Below are 16,373 nucleotides of genomic sequence, written 5' to 3'. Positions count from 1 at the left end.
GTGTTGACTTAAGCCTCCCCAACTTGACATGGAAAGTTCCTAACTTTCCACGAGCTAGTCAATTTTTCAAGCAATGGTACAGAAGTGCCAATGATTATTAAAATTCTGTCTCAGATGTGGACAGCACAACATTAGGAGCAGCAGAACCTGCTTCAATCCTAGGGGAAGTTCCTTGCAAAGAGCAGCAGGCTTACAGGAGCAGATGCCCTGATTTATCTGCAATACCAGTTATCCCTGCACAACAGGCAACAGCTACAAACTTCAGCATATCTTTGCTTTTGTCTACAATAGGGTCACTTATCGCTAGCATGATTTCCCCATCCATAGTAGTAAAGGGAAAAATTTCGCTAGAAACCAGCATATTTTAATACGATTACAGCTATCACGGTTCTTATTCCAATTTGGATAGGGAAAGGAAAGGAGGAGAGTCATTAACCAATTGCTGCCCACCATACTACAGAAAATGGTTTAGGTTAGAAGGTGGGGGTGTCTTTGCTTTAAAAATAAAAGGGAAATGAGCATTTTTAAATCCTTTATTAAGAGGAAAATATATCTCTATCAGCCAGTCAAGATCAGATAATGGAGGTGCCACAGAGGCAATATACATATGGTTTTTATTAGAAATTCTTTATAAATAGATTTCTCATAAGTTTGTTCTTTGAAGTAGCTTGCAGAAATAACTTAATATTGTTCAGCCACCCGAGAAACCAGTCACCCAACAGCAAATCACCTAGGAGAAGAAAAAGAATACATCAAATAAGAGACAAGACTTCTACTGGATATGAACAGTTCAATAGCCTCTTGTCATAAAGGTCACTATGTGCAGCAATTTAACCACTACACTAGTGACAGTTACTTACAGAGTTTCTCTGTTGTAGGAACTCTAAGAATACAATATGGTGTCTTTGTAATGATGGTGACACAATAAAAAGATGAAAGAAGGAAAGCTGAACTTCATATTTAAAGAAGGCACTGTCATTTTTAATCATTTAATACCCTCCCAAACTCCCTGTTTATAACCCCCTCCAAATCCAAATCTATTACAGGACATCTGTTCATAAGGGTTGGATTGTGCTTTGTCATTGTAGAATTACTTAATATGGATGCAGACTCCCAGCAGTCCTTTCACCACTGCAAATGCTCTAATATAGTGTCTTTTCAAATTGTGGGTCGTGACCCAGTACTGGGTTGTGGAATGTAAGACACTGGGTCGCGGTGGCTCTGGTCAACACCGCCGACCGGGCCGTTAAAAGTCCCATCAGTGATATTACCCGACTAAGGCAGACTAGTCCCTACCTGTTCTGAAATGGGGCTGTGCCCCGGAAGCAGCCAGCAGCAGGTCCGGCTCCTAGGCTGAGGCATGCAAATGACTCCATGCAGCTCTTGCCCGCAGGCACCGCCGCCCTGCCCCCCCCCCCGCTCCCATTGGCCAGTTCCCAGCCAATGGCAGCTGGGGGGGGGGAGGGGGAGGGCAGTGCCTGCAAGCAAGAGCTGCACAGAGTCACTTGTGTGCCTCCGCCTAGGAGCCGAACCTGCTGCTGGCTGCTTCTGGGGTGCAGCGCCAGCCCTGAGCCCCTCCAAACCCTTCATCCCCGGCCCTACCCGAGCCTGCACCCCCAGTCCAGAGCCCTGACCCCCTCCTGTAGCCCAACCCCCTGCCCCAGCTCTGAGCCCCACCAAATCCAGAGCCCCCTCCTGCACCCCAAACTCATCCTCAGCCCCACCCCGCAGCCCTCACCCCAACCCTGAGCCCCTCCCACACCCCAAGCCCTTCATCCCCAACTCCATTGGGTTGCAGGCATCAACAATTTTCGTCAACTGGGTCGCCAGAAAAAAAAATGTTTGAAAACTACTGCTCTAAGAGGCCAGCAGCAGTTACTCTTGAGCCAGTGAGGCCAGCAGCAGATACCTGCCTTCTCTTCTTCATCCTAAAGCACCACCTTTCACATCTAAGGAGGTGACATCTACTGAGTTCTCAGAGCCACTGCAGAGGCAGAGACCAAGTGATGAATATGGTCCCACAGCCTATACTCACCATCCATACAGCCCTGCTGCTCATCTCGCTCATACTTTAAACCCCAAGGCTCTCATGCACTCCTTGTGAGCCTCAATAAGGGGCCCGCAGTGCTCCTCCCCTTTCTCAATGATGCTGCAAGGCAAAGAGATTTCCCTGGTTAGCTTGCAAAACGGACACCATGTAATCCTCAGATTTGCAGGACCAATGGACTCTCACAGGTGAAGGGTTCATGAAGGGAAGAAATTGTATAATAGATTTCATAGTAAGCAGGTCATAAAACAATCTGATTTAATATAAGGCTGCCCTTAAACTCAGCTGATTTGTTTGACTTTCCCTGCTTGTTTTTAAATATTTTAAATTGAAAAGGCAGTAGTTTCAAATTAATTTGCTGTACAGTTTACCTCAGGGAGAATTAACTGGCTTACTTCAGAGAGGTTATCCTCATCTAGTTACTGCATGTGGAAATAAGGACACCTAGTAAAGATGCTGACTGTCTCCCGTCCTTCCCCATAGGAATAAAGCCACAGGCTTCTCTCAGATAAGATGGCTGTCATTTCCCTACAGCCTTTTCAAGTGGAAGGGAGGCTACTCTTAGTAAAGAAGGTCATTGCCTCTCACAGCTTGCAATGGAAGCCAAGCTGACTTTGAGGAAGCTGGCTGCCAGCTGGGCTCTATGCTCAGAGAACCTGGACAATACAAGGAGACAAGGGAATGTTAACATTACAGGCATACTCATTAATCTTTTCATTTTTGCTGCACAGTTGCAAGCTCACTTGACACCAATGAATTAAACTTTTGCCTGTGTTATACCCAAGGCAGTATTATTTTTTCTTCCAGGAGTCTATGTGCTATCTTTTAATTAAAAAAAAAAAAAAAAGATGTTCTGAAAAAAGGTGAAACCTCAAATTGGGTGATGGGGGTGAAGAAGGCTTTGAAAACTTGAGCTTAACAATGAGGGGAACGCACGCTTTGTAGCTTGTGTAGGCCACAGGCATTGTGTCCATCAGGGGCTCCTTGCATCCCCTCACAGCCTCCCTGTGTGCCACCCTCTCATGCCCCTCTATTTACTTCTTGGAACTCTCCCACAGCTCCACCACATGCCAGGGTGTCATTCTCTAAGACCCTACATCCCTCATCAACACTCCCCACGTGTCCATTCTCTTGCAGATCCCTGCTTCACTCCCCCACCCCCACAATCACAAAGTAGAGTCTCCTTGTCCCCACACTCCTCTGGATCCTGGCTCCCCCCCCACCACAGTCCTCTCTGGGTCCCTGCTTTCTCACAGCTCCACCTCTACTTTTCTCTTCCACTCTGGCTTGCTGTTTCCCACACCCCCACTGCTCCACTCCCCCCCCTGCCCTCCCTACCACTGGTCCCCATTCACCGCACACACTCCAAACCCTCCCTGTAAGACTCTTATTTCTGTAGAGTCCAGGCTACAGAGAACTCCCTGTACAGACAGTTAAGCTGCAGAATCTGACAAGTGTGTGCAGCAGCAAGGGGTGGCAGAAAGATCCTTTTGCCTGCAGTACCAGGCAGTCTGGGGGCCCTGATTTTTCTGTGAGTAAGGCTTTTCTAGTGCCTGAGTTGCATTAAAATCTATTGGGCTTGTGCCCAGAGATACCTAGAACATCCCTGAAATTTTGGAATTGATCAAATATAGCATTCCAAAGTTATCACGTTACCGACAACCAGAAATGCCACTAAGTTGATTTGAGTGTTAAACCTTGAGTCACTTGGCCAACTACAGAACTTCAGAACACAAGACTACATTAGAACATTAAAATATGTTCAGATTTATACTTTTATTTTCCTCCAAAAGTATTCAAGTTTGTCACCTTCCAGGTCTGTGCAAAGTTCCCATTAAAAGGAAAATTCTGGAAGAATTTTGAACAATGGAGCTACTTTTGGCATCTCCCTATCAGGGTAGAACATTTGTAGCTGTAAGGGGTGGAAACAGCAGCTACAAGGCCATAAATATGATTAAGAATAGTTATCAAGTTGAAACCTAAAGAGACTTCAAGTTATACATTGTGTTATTTGGGAAAAATATGTGTGGGTTAATGATTCCAGTGATGTGGAACAAGCGCACCTCATCTTCATGTTTGCACCAAAGTACTTTACACACACACAAAAAACAGTTCTCTTTTGCAAGCCACCAAATTCTAGTGGCTTAAGGAGGGGTCCAGCAGTCAGGAGAACTGTGTTCTATTCCTGGTTCTGTCATTAACTCACAGCATGATGTTAGGTAAGTCATTTAGGCCATAATTTTTAGTCACTACACACCCGTGCCTCAGTTTCTCCTCTAAAATATAGGTCTGATACTGACACACCTCAGTGGAGGACTACGAGTAAGGCTATGATTAGTCACAGAGATCACACATTCCGGACCTCAGTGACTTCTTTGGCTTCAGCCCCTGCCGCAGCAGTTGCGGATGCCCACAGCAGTAACCAGAGCTGTCACCCCATCCCGTGGTAGTGGCCAGAGCTGTCACCCAATCCCGCAGCAGTGGCCAGAGCTGTCCTTCCACCACTCCTCTCCAACGGCTAGAGCGGGAGCAGTCCCCCACTCCTTCCCACGCGGCCGGGGATGAAGTTGGAGCTGTCCTCATCTCCCTGCAGTGGCAGGGGCTGTCAGTCCCATCCCCACAGTCCCCTGGGCAGTCACAAACCCCGGGTTATTTTTAGTAAAAGTCACAGACAGGTCACAGGCTTCTGTGAATTTTTGTTTATTGGCCGTAACCCATCCGTGACTTTTACTAAAAATAATTGTGACAAAATCTTAACCTTAGCTATGAGACTTTAATTACGGCCCATAAAATGCTAAGAAGTGGCAAGTGTAAGACAGGAAGCCCAGTCTGTTGCAGAGCTTGCTTTGATTTTCCACCACCATTTTCCCACAGGAAGATGAAGGGTATTTTCTACCACTGCTGTCCCACTCACAATCCTGAGAAAATTTAGATTTGATGCTAATTTATCAGACAGTGTTAGGCTCAGAAAACAGGATTCAGAGCACAAGAGTTCCCCATTAAAGAAGCAACACATCTCAAATAAAGTATAAAGCTGAATGCTATATAAATTCTCCTGAGGGCAAGTGCAAAGAAACTCAGAATTCCATCACCAATACATGATGAATTAGCCATTATAAGAGAAGTGGGAGACATCCTCCTATTGCTTCTAAACTGGCTTATTTCCATTCTTTCAGCATTTTATCACAGAAATTGGAAATGGAAGAACCCTATTAAGTCTGAGATCCTCTCTCCTCCATCCTTGTCCAGGGCAGAATTATGCCATACAGTGCAGTGCTTTGTCTAGAGAGGACCCCAAACCTAAAAACTATTGGGAAGTTCAGAAATGAATTCCATATATCAGGCCCTTCTCTACTTTGGAATAACCCGCAGTGAAAGTTTAAATTCCTTCAGTTAGTGATTGGATTATGTCCTGAAGCAATAGGTTTTATATTCATTCTACAAAACAAACTTTTTATACTGTCTAATGTAACAGTGGATGTTCTCATTATCTACATAAGTGCCTAAACTTTTTTCATATCCTAAGAACTTATCCTCAAGGATATCTAGTAGCAGTTAGTGCTACTGGATAGTTCTCTGTTGTGTGAAATAGCCTAGTTTTAAAACGTCCAATGGAAGGGAGTACCTGCCCTTTCCCTTGAGGAAGTATTCCATGGCCTACCATGCCTCACACTCAGGAAGTTATCTTGATGTTTAGCCTATATTGTCCTTATTTTAATTTTTAACTACCCAAGACAGAAAACCAACCACTTTGTATCGTCCTAAATAATTCCTGTTTCCAACTGTGGGGTTTACATTTTGTGATCATAGATGGTTATTAATTATTTATTTAAGAATCACTGACTTGCAAACTGACAGCCTCCCTGTCCCAAAGGAGGACCAGCAAGCTCTCCAGGGACCATTAGAGACCTATTTCATTACAGCATTTTCACGGTCAACTCAAAAAATGTTAAAATGATGAAATGATGAAAAGTAAATTGGTTTCTGAAATTCTATTGAAATAATCTAAAGCAGGGGTCTCAAACATGCGGCCCGCGGGGCTATTTTCTGCGGCCCGCGAGCCCCTCGCAGCCCCCCCACCGTCCCCCAGTGTTTTCCTAGAGCGGCTCGGGCCAGTCGTGCACATGCACCGGGGGCAGAGCAGGGTCCTGCCTGCCTGCCCTGCCCCCACAACGCTCCCCGAAGAGGCTGGAAAGTGGGGAAGGGGGGGCAGAGGGGCTGTGTGTTGCTTTAGGCACCGCCCCCAGCAGCTCCAATTGGCCGGGAACAGGGAACCGCGGCCAATGGGAGAAGCTGGGGGCGGTGCCTGAAGCAACACACAGCCCCTCTGCCCCCCCCTTCCCCACGTTCCAGCCTCTTCCCAGAGCGAGGGGGCAGACAGGCAGGCAGGGAGGGAGCCTGCTCGGTCCCCGGTACGCGCCGGGCCAGATCCCTGCCCCCCGAACTCCTCCTGCAGCCGAACCCCCTGCCCTGAGCCCCATGCTGCACTCCGCACCCCTCCTGCACCCCGACCTCCTGCCTCACCCCCGCACCCCTCCTGCATCCCAACCCACTGCCCTGAGCCCCATGCCACACCCCTCCTACACCCTGACCTGAGCCCCCTGCTGCACCCCGACCCCCTGCCCTGAGCCCCCGCCTCACCCTGCACCCCAACCCACTGCCCTGAGCCCCATGTCGCACCCCTCCTGCACCCCGACCCCCTGCTGTACCCCTCACTCCTCCTGCACCCCACACCCCAACTTCCTGCCCTGAGCCCCCGCCACACACCACCTGCACTCCCTGGGGGCAGGGAGGGGGCAGAGTTGGGGTGGGGAGTTCGCGGAAGGGATTGGAATGGGGGCAGGGAAGGGGTGGGAAGAGGTGGGGCAGGGGCGGGGCCTCATGGAAGGGGTGGAGTGGGGGCGGAGCCGAGGGCGGCCGGGGGGGAGGTGTCAGTAATGCAGCACTCGGGCCAATGTACTAGTCCTCATGTGGCCCTGGTGGTCATTTGAGTTTGAGACCCCTGATCTAAAGTGCTATTAGTAACAATTAAAGACATTAAAAATGGGTATATATTATTTTTAACCTATGTATCTAATTATTGTTGCTATTCTCTCACCTCTCAAGGGAAGAATGTCACTTAGTGAGATAAAACTTCCCCAGTGAGGCCAAGGTTCATTACGAGATGCTAAACATCATTCTACTCTACAAGTTTGCAGACAAATTGTAGTAAAAACTTCACAAATTAGGATTTAACTTGTATTAAAAGTCTTTAAAGTCTGAAGCAACTAGAGTGTGCTGCATGGGTCATAAGAATGTGTAGAGAGCTAGTCAGGTTTGTGGGGTTTTTTTTTTGTTTTTTTTTTTTTTTTAAGTTAATAGTTTCTGATACTATGTGTGTCCTGAAATCACTTACCAATTTTGGTGTTTTAAAAAAAGGTAAATTAAGTGTTTTTCTGACTTGCTGCTGTGTGCAAATCCCAAAAGCAACAAGAGAAACTGATGATACAGAAAGTGCAGTGAAATATACACTATAGAAGACAGAAGACAACTATAGGGAACTGACTATACAGGAAGGGCTTTCATATGCATAAATAAAACATAACATTGAGAAGTGTTCCTCTCTGTTACTTGTAATGACAGTAGAAAAACAATTTTCAGGCGGAAGTGAGATTTTTAATTTGGTATATCCATTTAATATCTGCACCCAAACACACACTTCCTTGTCCTGTGAACTTGCAGTGTCACAAGAGTCTCAGTGTATTATTTCTCAAGAGGGAGCGCTATGAGGCTGGTAGCTGGTTACGCAGAAAGGAGATACTTGTAGATGATTTGCACTAACTGATGAGTGAAAACACTGAGGAAAAAAAGGAAATGTGTAGGGAGGTCCAAAGTGATAAATAACGGGATAAAACTTAGTTAAGAAAAATTAGGATGCATACCAAGACGAGACCTTTAGCAGTGCAAGCTATTAAGGCTTGTCTACACTTACCAGAGGATTGATGTTGTGGTGGGATCAGCTAAATAGATTGCCGATCGCTCTCCCGTCGACTCCTGTACTCCACCTGATCGGGAGGAGTAAGGGGAATCGACGGGAGAGCATCTCCCATCAACGTTGCATAGTGTGGACCCCACTGTAAGTAGATCTAAGCTACATCGATTTGAATTACGCTATTCACGTAACTCGAATTGTGTAGCTTAGATCTACTTCTCCCTTTAGTGTAGACAAGGTCTGAGAGCATGGATTATTCTCTTAAGGGAAGTAAAGCAAGTCCCAGCACCTGAGACATATAAACTAGAAAGGGCAAAACAGAGAATTTTTCACTTGACCAGAAAGCGTACCATCCTCTGACAGCTGAGAAGATGAGCTAATTGTGACCTAACAAGTAACTCCCTCCACCTCCAACCCAGTATGAATTTCTGATGTGGCGATATATAAAAACAAAAAAATGCTTAGCAGATCGGGCCTTTTAGCTTTGCTCTCTGAAACTCCCTCCCCATAAGATATTTATTTGGCTGGAGTACCTCAAAAGACAGAAAGCTAATTTATAATCAGACTAAGACAATATATTAAGAAAAATAAGAGTAATGATTAGACCCCGTAGACCTGAACACACCCTGGATTTTTCTGGAGAGTTATTTTGGCATCACCACTGGTACTGGAATTTTAAACATCAACACATTGGACTAAAGTAGTTTCCTGATAATTTAAAGAGAACTTGTATCATTTTTATCAATTGGTGATGCTGACAAAACAAATCCCAAACAGTAAGTAATCACTGCCTGAAAAAGGCAGGTGATCCCCTAGGAACTAAAATATCATCTACAGGGAAGTTAGTTATTTGTTTTTGAGGGACTGGACTAATGTATAATTAAAACAGAGAAAATTTCCAGACAGAGTTCTGGCAACTGAAATCCCTATTTACAACACAAAGGCAATAAAGGCAATGACTGGGGAAGCTCCTCCAGCACCACTGCAAGTCCTTGGCTGCATCCTAGGAGCATTTCCAGGCTGGATGGATCAGTTGATAATTGCCCTGCTCATTCCCTCTGAAGCAACTGGCACCAGCCACTGCTGGATGACAGGCTATTGGACTAGATAGTCCATTAGTCTCATCCAGTACAGCCATTCTTATAAGGCTCAATTTCCATTCCCTATTCAGTCACTAGCCTACTTGTAGGTTAAGAGAAGGAACTGATTAGTGGGACTTATAATGGTGATTCTGGCAGGGGGTCATCTGTCCACTGGGAACCAGCCTGAGGCTTGGGCTACACGTAAAACGTATATGGGCAGCGATATGTTGGTCAGGGTGTGGTGCCAGGGAAAGACACACACCCGGGTGACACAGCTATGCTGACAACACCCCTGATGAAAGAAGAGGGCTTCTTGTGACACAGCCCCGGTTTACATTTCCCATTTAGCTGGACCCAGCTGTGTCACTCAGAGATGTGAACAATTTCACACACACACACACACACACACACCCCAGGGCTGCAGTTAAGCCGACTTGACCTAACTCCTCCCCCCCCCCAGACGCAACCAGGCTGCTGGAAGATGTGTCTGTGGGCCGCTGCTGGCGGGGAGGGGGAGTCGCTGCAGCCAGGGCAAAGCCCATGTGCTGCTGCAGGAAGCGTCACCCTCCCTGGCCCGCCCGCGCCAGGCCCGAGCAGCCCGCCGCTGGGCCCCGGTGGGGGGGGGGGGGGTGGCGGCGGCGCCCGCCGGTTACCAGGCATCTCGCGCCTTCTTGGTCTCGGGGCAGGCGCAACAGGGCTTCAGCGGCTTCTTCTCCTGCGGCTCGGGGCCCGGGGGCTCGCAGCTGGCGGACGCCAGGCTCGACATCTTCGGCGGCTTCGCGGGATCCCTGCGGATACACGGGGCCGGTCAGAGCCCGCTCGACCCGACAGGCCCGCCCGGCCCCCAACGGCCGGTGCACCCGCCCCTCGCGGGACCCCCGCCCCCGCGGGGACTCTCGGCACAGACCGGGCCCCTCCCCCCGCTCACATGCGCAACCCTCGCACGCTCCTACCGGGGTCCGCGCACGGATCGTCAATGCGCATGCGCCTGGCGGGCCGCGACTTCTTCCGGGCAGCGGCCTCCCCCCCGTGACCCGACACTTACTGCGCCTGCGCGCCCATTCAGGAGCACGGCGGGAAAAGGAGTTCTGCTGCGTACGCCCCCGCTATCGCCCCGCGCTTCTGCTCGTCCCACGCGAGTCGCCCTTACCGACTCGTGTCCACACCCCCTCCCCGCGTGCCCGCCCCCACTCGCCCCTCCCCACAGTGATCCCTCCTTCCCCCTCCCCCGCTGCTCTGCACCCCCCAGCCCGCCCCTCGCTGTGTCCGTGCCCTGCAGGAGCCCCATGGCGTGGCGAGGCTGCTGGCCCCCGAGGAGACGCGTTTCACTGTGTTTGATAGCGCGGCCGCCCTCAGGCGGGAGCAGTGGAGGGTGGAACATGCCCCATACTGTGTGATCCACCCTTACAGCCCCTTCAGGTGCCAAGGCGAGGAGTGGGACTGCTACTGCGTGACCTGCCCCTTACAGACCCATCTCCTACCCTCTTCCTAGAGCTGGGCCTGAGCAGAGAGCAGGTATCTCTTCCTTGCATCTGCCCCAACAACTTGTTCTGGGAGCAGGTAGCAGTGTATGGGTAAGGAAGAGGGAGGCTGATTGTGACAAGCTGCTAGGGCTACCTAGCGCTGTGGACAGTGTTAGCCCTTTCAACCTCAGCAAGTGGGAGCTTGGCTGCAATGAAGCTGTGTGACAACTCCCTGACCCTACCTTGCCTGCAAACTGCTCAGGGGTTTCCTAGCCCCAACCTTGCTTAGCAGGTAACAATCTGAACTCCAGCCCTAGAGCTTCTCAGAGATGGCTCTCTACCATGCACAGCCTGTCACTGTACATTCATAGAAAATATTAAATTTACTGTTACTTTAAAGAAACAAACAGGAGCTTGTTATCTTAACTAGAGTTAACATGCACCTCAATTCAATCAAAACACAGGGTTGGTTTAGATCAAAAGTAAAACTAGGTTAATTCAATCAATCAAACAATAGGTTTTAAGTGAGCTCAATTATAAAGAATACAAGATGGAAGGTTATAAACAAACAGAGGTAAAATATGCTTTCTAATGGCTAAGGCTTAACTTAACAAGTTACAATCTTTGTTTTCCAGCAATGACTGATTAGCTCTTAGTCAGGCTCCCCACAGAGCCCATGATACTGATATTCCTTGTCTCCTCAGGTGACAGGATAACTTCAGTGTTCTTTGCCCCTTTCTTTATAGTTCAGTAAGCCTTCGAAATGTATGCTGAAACGTAGCCCCAGATAAAGTTCCTAATGCCCGAAAACTTCCCCCAAACAAGTGTTATTGGACTGAAGAACCTGTGAAAACTGTCCCAAAAAAGCATTTGGGCATCGTGATGCTGGGTGGGATTTGCATCTTGAAGCTGGTGGCATTTGCAGCAAGGTGTCTTGATGCTGGACAGGATTTGAGGCAAAAAAAATTTTACACACTTACACACACCTGAGAGCCAAGTTTACCTACATGCCATGACTGCCTGAAAACAGTCACCCAATGCCACACAAACAAGCCAAAAGTAGCTTAGAATAAGCTGAAGTGGGCTGCGATCGCTTCCTGCAACCTCTGATACAAATGAATATCCCATTAATTTGGGCAAAGCTGGTTTAAGGTGTTGGCCTCTTTCCTTTGTTTGGAGAAAACCTACTTACTGATTCCCCTGACATGCCTGGTTTAAACACATTTTAGTTATAATTGCAGCATATCTGTATAAGCTTTTGTGGGTTGACCATACATCACATATCATGCTAGATTATTTATGATCAGTGAATTTTCCAATGACATATCAGATGACATCTTTTAGATACAGATTATAACAATAATGAGTTGGGGTCAGGCCAGCTGAAACTCTCTGCTAGATACCAGGGAGCTCCTTGCCTTCTAGCATAGGGATGCTGTTTTAGGGTCACTCTGCTATACACTGGTATCCACCCTCACAAAGGAGCCCACATATACTCTCCTAGTTGGGTTTTCTGTACGCGCTCTCTTCACACCACCACCACAATGCATTTAAACCTCAAATTACACTGCTCCTCGTATATAACCATACAGTCCAACACCTTTCAGAAGAGTAAACTCCACAGTTTCTGGCAGTCTGGTTGTGCTCGGCTATTGGTTCACAGGCTATCTAGTATACTCTCAGCATAGTGGAGTCCTAAATTTGTTGTACAAGTAAATAGAGTCTCAATCTGGTGATATTCTGACAAACACACATCAAGAGATAAAGAATGAGTAGGGAAATGACTTGCCCAAAGTCATCCATAGAATCAGGAACAGAACTCATGTCTCCTGACTTCCACATTAGGGCCCTATCAACTAGACTATGCTGGTTTTGGATTATATTTGCCTTTTTCTCCCTATGTGATTGCAGGAAATTCTACGTTGTCTTCATGTTTGGAGTCAGTGTACTTACCCTTTTCACCACTCCCATTGTCTAGTTCCTCTCCAAAAGCTAGGCCAATCTATAGGGGATGTTTAACACACACACACACACACACACACACACACACACACTTTTATGACTAGCTAGCAATCTTGGATCTAAAACTTATTCGGAAGGCCTACCTCACATCCTGGTTTGTCCCAGACTCTCTCTCTGCTCTTCCTACAGATTTCATTATAATCATCTTAAAGATAAGACAGAGAAGTTCCCCCTTTCCTCTCCCACATATATCTCTCCTTTTGAAGAAACAGCATAATAGAAGGTAACGCAAGACACACCTACCCTCCACTTCATTGTCTTTCCATTCATTTTCAGGTGGTATTTGAATATAGAACTTCATTCCCTTGTCTATGCCATTTACTTTTTCCCCCCTCCCTCTTGTCTAATTGGTATTCTACAAAGCATTTCAGAAAACACTTTCTATGGAAGACTGCAAAATAAATACAATAGGTTTTCACAAGGAAATTATAGCAGATGTAGGTCTACAAAATACTGGTACATTAGGTAAAGTTGTATTACACTTACATATTGTTAACTATTTTTATGGGCTGATCATTGCTATATTGGCATTCCATTTTGCATGTTCATTGTGGCTCCATTATACTTTATTTATGCATAGTACTTTACCCTTCATTCTGTCATGTGTGGGTTTTTGTAAATCTGGAAAACTTTACAAATAAATACAGAGGGAAAATGGGGGGGGGGATGTGAAAGAAGTGGGGAAAAAAAAAAACCCACACACAACCAACAACACCCTTCCAATTACTAACCACCATTTTTTTTTTTAAACCTATTCCCATATGTCTGGCTTTGCTAAAGAAACAAGTGCTCAGATACTACAGTGATGGCCACAGTATGACAGTGTGGATAGATTATACGGTGCTTGTTTGAGTTAAACAATACATAGCAAACTGTCCTTCTCGCAAGAAAGTTGCATGATCAGTTGCATATCTTTTGTTACCAGTTGAAAAACCAAAGGTGCTTACAGATCATGAGCTTTTGGTGTCTGGACATCAAGATCAGTTCAACAGGAAAAAGTTTTAAGTGGTCAGCCAGATATGGACAAGAATTTTAATATAAAGATTAGTATTACAGCTTTGCTACTTCTGTCATCCTGTTACATGCTTGTCCTAAGGTAGAGTTCAACGATTCAGCATTCCTATGACAGACAAGTTACAATGCAAGTGATTCAAGTTGTCTTAATTGCCCGTGTTCTGAAGCTCTTGCGCATCATAAGAATGAAGAGGTACATTGAAGAGTAGAATCAGGTCACTGTACTTGCCAATTTATCAGCGTTTTTGTGTGATTTAGGATTATGAGGGCAACAAAAGTGATTAGGGGTATGGAACAGCTTCCATATGAGGAGAGACCAATAAGGCTGGGACTTTTCAGCTTGGAAAAGAGACAACTAAGGGGGGATATGATAGCAGTCTATAAAATCATGATTGGTATGGAGAAAGTAAATAAGGAAGTGTTATTTACTCCTTCTCATAACCCAAGAACTAGGGGGTCACCAAGTGAAATTTATAGGCAGCAGGTTTAAAACAAATAAAAGGAAGTATTTCTTCACATAACGAACAGTCAACCTGTGAAATTCTTTGCCAGAGGATGTTGTGATGGCTAAGACTATAATAGGGTTTTTTTTTTTTTTTTAAATCTAGATAAATTAATGGTGGATAGGTCCATCAATGGCTATTAGCCAGGATGTGCAGGGATGGTATCCCTAGCCTCTGTTTGCCAAAAGCTGGGAATGGGTGACAGGAGATGGATCACTTGATGTTACCTGTTCTGTTCATTCCCTCTGGGGCACCTGGCATTGGCCACTGTCGGAAGACAGGATATTGGGCTCTATGGACCTTTGGTCTGACCCAGTATGGCCATTTTTATGTTCTTAAAGTCAGGTCCCCAAAACTTTGCCCAGCTGACGGCCACATTTGGTAACAGGAACTAGTTTCAAGTTGTCCTCATTTTAATATAGCTTTGTGATCATTCAAGACCAAAGATCCCAGCAGACTATACTCCATCTTCACACAGACAGATCAAAAGCATCATATACTGGGACCTGTAGCCTCTGTTGGGTTGAAGATGAGCAGGGTTTCTGGAAGCATTATAAAACACCATGTGGTGTACTTTGGACTATTCCAGAATACAATAAAGGAGGAGTCCCACCCCCCACCCCCCAAAAAAAACACACACACCACACACACCACTTAGGTCATCCAGTACCATCAGATTCCTCTCTTTTTATCATTCTATCCATATTTTGTTCCTACAGTTTGACAGTTTAATGTCGGATGAAAATAACTGGCTACCACTGATATGCAAGAGCATAGAAATGGTCATACTGGATCCTTTCTTTGGACATACAGCTTCAACAGCAGCACCTCTTCAGTAACCACTCCACGGTGCCTGAAAGAGTTAAGCAATTCAGCCCCATGGGCTGGATATATGGAGATTGAGGATCATTTTCAGGGGTTAGAGTTCTTTGATCCTTGTTGTGTTGAGCTTGGGACATCATGATGGGAAGAGAGCATCCAGACAAAAACTGGATGATACTCATTCCATCTGGGGGGTCTCACCTTGGGAACATACACCATCAGCTGCCAGGGATCCTGCTCTTCACTGTTCAGTCCAAGAACAGCAATTTAATAAATTAATAAACCACCATCCATGATTTGCTTATATAATGGAGACCTGGCTGGATAATGCTGCAGGGCCCTTAGCCTGTAGCATTTTTCAGTCAAGTACTTGGTTCAGCATGAGCAGAGAAAGGACGTTGTAGATGTGTTGTTAGCATCTGATGTCAAATGTATGAGTTGCCTGACTCAAAAAATTGATTTGTTTGGTGATATTCATCTGTGATTAAATTAGGAATAGCTGTGATGTACAGGTTTCTGCACTTCTGACTCCCTAATGCATTGATCAAATATTTGTCTGGTTTGATCTTGGATTGACATGCTTCTTATCTTCAGTGACTTCTGTGTCCACGTGGATAACGGTGCTTCAGAGTTAGCTCATGAGCTCGTGGCTGCCTTAGCTATCATGAGCCTGTTGTGATTTCTGACTCAATGCATGTGGGAGAACACATTTTGGATCTTGATTTTGAAGAGGGATGAGTGATTTGGGGTGGACAGTATATGTTGTTCTGATTATTACCTCCTGTTTGAAGGCAAGGCTCAATGTACTTTATGTGGGGCTTGTAAACATATTTTATTGGTGACTGGCCAAGACCAGGGCTTGACGGGGATGAGTAAATTGAAGCTAAATCCAGGTAAGATAGAAGTGATACTAGCGGTTTGGGGAAAGCATCACAAAAATATGGCAGGTTAGCATCAGCCCCTAATATATGAGCTTGCTCTTGTCTGCCTGTAAACTTGTAGCTTCCATAGAAGTATAACCATTGGCATTTGCTCCTTTAGTTAACAGATCTGATAGGGAACACTTCCCACATCATTTTTGAGATTGTACTCCAGTTTGCAATACTCACTGGAACGCCTGCATCCAGTTCTACACTGAGAACTTACTTCTATTTCCAGTTAACTCTTGGGTTTACCAGTAGAACCTCTGGGTAAGTAGAAACCAGGGACAGGAGAAGCACAGAGGTTTATGAATGCTTTCACACATTATAAAATGTTTTTGTGTAATAGTGTGATTACAGGCTAAAACCTATCTTGTTCTGGGATTCCATCAGCTCTCACCAGATCAAGTGGGGCGTTACACCAATTTTTCTATTTTCTACAGAGAAATTATAAAATACATAAAAATTAAGTGCTTAGAAAGCTAGTAGAGTGTCAGCTAAGTAACATTTAATCTCCTCTGTTTATGTT

General features: G+C 46.0%; 1 protein-coding gene across 1 annotated transcript; it reads right to left on the bottom strand.

The window, feature by feature from the left end:
* Window positions 1–519: 519 nt before the first annotated feature.
* LOC117886696 (cytochrome c oxidase copper chaperone) lies at window positions 520–10,100 on the bottom strand. Its single transcript, XM_034788717.1, has 4 exons — window positions 10,029–10,100; window positions 9,754–9,888; window positions 2,036–2,149; window positions 520–730 (listed from the first exon to the last, which is right to left on the bottom strand). The coding sequence occupies exons 1-3, from the start codon at window positions 10,082–10,084 to the stop codon at window positions 2,065–2,067; spliced, it is 276 nt and encodes a 91-aa protein (XP_034644608.1). The 5' UTR covers window positions 10,085–10,100; the 3' UTR covers window positions 520–730; window positions 2,036–2,064.
* Window positions 10,101–16,373: the final 6,273 nt, after the last annotated feature.

The sequence above is a fragment of the Trachemys scripta genome, chromosome 1, assembly GCF_013100865.1.
Source record: "Trachemys scripta elegans isolate TJP31775 chromosome 1, CAS_Tse_1.0, whole genome shotgun sequence".
Lineage (NCBI taxonomy): Eukaryota > Metazoa > Chordata > Testudines > Emydidae > Trachemys > Trachemys scripta.
This window is presented reverse-complemented; position numbering and strand designations above follow the sequence as displayed.